The 4,806-nt window shown below is 37.7% G+C and overlaps 1 protein-coding gene across 1 annotated transcript in view; it reads right to left on the bottom strand.

The window, feature by feature from the left end:
* Positions 1–317: 317 nt before the first annotated feature.
* The window catches only part of LOC106523249 (protein kinase C alpha type), a gene marked incomplete at its 5' end in the record, with an annotated part of 18,267 nt that continues 13,778 nt past the window's right edge, over positions 318–4,806 (bottom strand). The window contains 1 exon segment of the mRNA XM_014016624.1: positions 318–2,314. Within this exon segment, the coding sequence (XP_013872078.1) occupies positions 2,150–2,314 (165 nt within the window).

The raw sequence follows: 4,806 nt of genomic DNA, 5'->3' as shown, positions 1-4,806 counted from the left end.
AGACATCCAGCTGTTACAAAGGTGATGTGAACTGAGTTAAGCTCTTTATACAACATACTATTATTATTGGTTTATTTACTTATTGTAATAAAAGCATGTGTATGTACTGATAAAAAAAATGCAGCTTGGTATAATTAAAAATAATCCATAAGTATTTACAAAAACAGTTACGTGATGATTATTTATTAAGAAAAAATATTAAATTTGCTGTAAATGTGATAAAAACTCACAGAAAAGGGGAAAAAATAATCAAAGGTTTTTTTAAACATAAAGAATGAAGCAGGGGTAACATGAATCAATTAACAACAATTATGTTGACTTTAACACGTTTTTTTTTTGAGACAGAAAAGCAACTCTGAGTAAAACACAACTGACAAATGTGGTTGTTTTTTTTTTAACCAAACCTTAAGCGGATACTGTGTGCAATAAAACATTGCGTGATTAATACAAAACAGCTTCAAATGAGACAACAAGTCCTCACAGATCCCTTTAAAACATTTACGGAGAGCGAGAGGCTCTGTACTTATCAGTGTAGCCAGAAACGATTAAAACTAACTAGTGTTTAAACACAGAAAGCTGTAAACTCTTTAGGTTAATTAATTTGATCGCAAATAGGAGCATGCTCTGATGCTGATCGAACACAAAACTGAACGCAAGTCCACAAAGGTTACTGAATTGTACAGTTTTGTGTGGAAACTGTCCGGTGAAACTGGATAAAAACTAATTTATCCTGTGACCATGCGATAAATAAAGTGTGGCCATGTGATAATTATTGGAGTCATTTCCATACAGAGACTGCTGATGGACAAGTTTGAAATTAATTTCACTTTATTTTAATATTGGAATGAATGACTACTACAAATGAATGATACTTCAGTCAGCTATGCTAGACATGAAGTAATTCTTGACATTATGTGTTGCAGCTATAAGACACAGGTGACGAATGGAGTTATCTTTGTCCAAAAAGCTTTATTTTCTTTTTTTCTTTTTTCTTTTTGAAGCTCAAAACAGTTTCCTCTCTCACACCGAGCTTTTGCTGTGGAAGGAGTCAGAGTTTTGTTGCGTTCAGGAACACAGTAAAATATCTGTTTCCTGACACACATCTGGGCATTCATTGTCATCTCATAAATAGCCTACTGTGAAAAATGAACCATTTATATTAACATATGCCAAACAATAATATTATTAATAAGTGTGGTGTAGGCTACCTTTGTACAGTTGAACACTTGGACATTTTCAAAATCCGTAGCCTCTCTCTCACAAAGAGACACGCTGCTTATAATGATCTCATGGCTACACATTATTATCTCATGACCATGCATTATTATCGCGTGGCCGCAAGCTAAAAAATCTTTTATCCAGTGTCACTGGATGGGCACTGTAACGGCTCAATAAGAGCACGAAATGATCCTATTTAGCACTTAAAGCTAAGCTAAGTTTTAAAACCTGGAATTAATGCCAGTCATAATAAATATTTCTCCTTTTTTTGTTTTCACAGGATGTACATGTTCACCTATTTGTTGCTTTTGTCAATTTGCTACACACAGAGGAGCTGAGACTGGTTAAAACAAATTTTATACTCAAAAGAATTTACTGGTACACCGTCACAATGAAATGGAACAAGAAGAAAGCTGTAAACAAGATACAGGAAATGTTGAATCAATAAAAAGTGCTGTTTCAATGCCTGCACCACCTGTCCTTCATGCATTTGGCTATAGTGTCTACACACTGCTTCAGACGTGTTTGGGTTACTGACAGAAACTGTTTCTCGCCAGTTAGATCTACTGAAAGCACGTTTATCCACAGAGGTTTGTAAACAGACTATTTTATCCTTTATTTCATATATTGGCATAGATTATTAATAAAGCCTGGCATTGTTCTGTGCTAATGCCTGCAGAGACACATCCTAGAGTGCCTGATCATCACTATTAGGGGACATTTTGTCTTGACTATGAACCAAATTAATCTATCAATTTATATTGGCGAAAATATTGTACAAAGCAAATACGCATGCCCTTGTCTCCTGCTTAGGACTTACATGAACACATTAGGATATTTTGAGGGATTTGAAGCTCTAGTCAGACGTTGACGGTCCGTTGAAGTGGGTGGTGGTAAACAGGGAGCATCTTTGGGCGTTTGACCATCCTCCTCATACATAGTTGTTGGCCTGCGGGTGTACAAACTGCGGGTTGATGAAGGAGAACCCTGCAAACTCAGCCTGGTCGATGTTGGCTATAACCAGCTCATCGGGTGGCGTGAGCTGAGGCTGGGTGCGGGTGAAGAACTTGTCAAAGTTCTCTGCTGCTCTGCCGCTCTGTAGAAAAATACAGACAGAAAACGGGTCATTTAGGTGCCAGGTACACGATGTGCCGGGACGAACAGCCCAAAAGAGTCTGATCCATTCTGGACACCAGCAACTGCATTTTATGGCTGTACAGAGAACCATCAGCCTCTCCACCATCGTGAACATTTACAACTCCAGATGCAGGAAGAGGACCACCTGCATCATGGAGGACCCCACTCACCCCGCACACACACTTTTTGTCCCGCTCCCCTCAGATAGGAAGCTGCAGAGCATTAAAGGGGCAATATTATGTGTTTCTCAGGCATACATTTAAATACTATACCATAATAAAGTGTCTATGTCACCTTTAGCTGTTATTAAAATGCTGTTTATATGTTGAAATAGAAAATAAACTTATCTTCTCATCACTTCCACATCCAAACGCCTTGAAATTGACCTCTGCCTCTTTAAGAACCACCTTCTGCTTCTGTCCCGCCCATTTCAGCGTGTGTGTGTGTGTGTGTGTGTGTGGGGGGGTGCGCTATGATGTAGTTTACTTGGCATCCAAAAATACATTTCCTCAAAGGTATTTTGAATCTGAAAAGAGCTTCACTGAGTGAGAAGTAATGTTAGGAGCTCAGCAGACAGTTTAAGTTTCACTTTCAGTTTCACCCGTTGTTTGGGAGCCTGCAGGGGTCATGGGCGGTGTGTGTGTGTGTGTGTGTTGGGGGGGGGTGCTCCACCATGAGGAAGTTCGGCTTAAAGACTCGTCCCAGGGGCGTTTCTGGTACCAAAAGGTGTTTCTGGTCCCCACCTGTCGTTTTGCTCCTCAGCATGGCCTAAAAACACTGCAGGATTTCTCAAACATGCAAGAATGAGTCAAAGCAAGGCTTTGGGCATATCTTTTATGAGAGTATAACATTATAACGTGATAAAAAACTCAAAGTTGATTTTACATGATATTGCCCCTCTAAGTGATAAAGCATGAAGAACAACACAACAAGCCTCTTGAAGCAGTCAATGTTCTTGGGTGACAGAAAAATGGGCAACAAGTTGCACCTAATACTGACTTCCTGCAGTGAAAACAGTGTCAGAAGCTCTAAATCTTATTCACTTGAATCAAAATGCATCCGTCTAAATACTGAAGCAATGCTGGCACAGAGTTGGAACAGCGACACCGCTTCAAATAAATGTTTCTACAAAATGATTAGAGCACAGGTGGGCAATCCTGGTCCTTGAGGGCCACTATCCTGCAGGATTTACGTTTCCCTTCTCTTTAAATTCTTCAGAAGCTTGGTAATCACCTATTCATTCAAATCATGTGTGTTGGAACAGAGAAACTACTGAAAAATTCAGGATAGCTGCCCTTGAGGACCAGACTTGCCCACCATTACAGGTAACTGTATCAGCGCCTTCATCCTTTAACAGGTCAGATTTTAATAATCATACAAACAGTTGATTTGTAAATCCTTCATTTAGACTCACATGGAAGAGATGTTACAAAATATATATTTTTCACAGCTCAATAAAATTATAGCTACAGCATAAAGGTACAACTTTTTATTTTTTATTTATCATGTCGGATTTTGGAATAAAATATTGAAAAAAACATTCACAGGAACATTGAGCTAAAGAGCGATAAACCCAACTTCAACAAATAATAATTCAAGTTTTGCATGAGGCTATCACTGATTAGCTTGTTTTTAATAATTACTCTTTAAAATATAAAAATAAAAAATAAAAAACAGGTCCGCTACTTTCTTTTATTGATTAACTGTTGTCCCTGTCTGCACCAGAGAGTTATCTCTGTTTGAGCAGGGTAAAAACAAACATCCAGCTTTGCAGTGTTTCTTTAAAAGATCTGATATTTGCAACGTGAAGGGACACAGCATGTGTCCTGTCACAACTGCAGGTCCTTCATGTTGGTTTTCTCTATGAAATATCTAAAAATGGAGCTGTCTGGGTTCAATAAATAGCAACACAGTGGTGAGAGCATCAAAACTTAATGCTTAGATAATGACTTTCTAAAGGTCAGCAACTGACTGGCCTATAAAAACTTTAAATGATCCAAATCTTTTTTAGTCATTTCTGTTTGATTTAGTTTTTTGCTTCATGACACTTTGTTAGTTAGTTTAGTTTTACATTTTTTGTTAGTATTAATACTCAAAAAGTTTTTCATATGTATTTAGATAAAACTTTGGGAAAGACCCAAAATAAAAATACAAACTTCAGCCTTAAACAATTTTTTTCTTCATAATTCGACCTCCGGAATTTTTTCTATGGGTCAAATCTAACTGCTATTATAATAATATCAGCTTCATAGTTTGAGAAGACATAAGGTTGCTTTGTTTTCCTCTTCATTTAAAAATGGAGCAACAAAACATACAATTATGAAACCTGTGTAGGAGAGGGTAAGCAGATAAGAACAGAAGGCTGATTATAAATCTATTCTCAATCCTCATTAGTGAGTCCACCTCCACACACACACACACACACACACACACACACACACACACACACAC

Source organism: Austrofundulus limnaeus, unplaced genomic scaffold (genome assembly GCF_001266775.1).
Source record: "Austrofundulus limnaeus strain Quisiro unplaced genomic scaffold, Austrofundulus_limnaeus-1.0 Scaffold149, whole genome shotgun sequence".
NCBI classification, from domain to species: Eukaryota; Metazoa; Chordata; class Actinopteri; order Cyprinodontiformes; family Rivulidae; genus Austrofundulus; species Austrofundulus limnaeus.
This window is presented reverse-complemented; position numbering and strand designations above follow the sequence as displayed.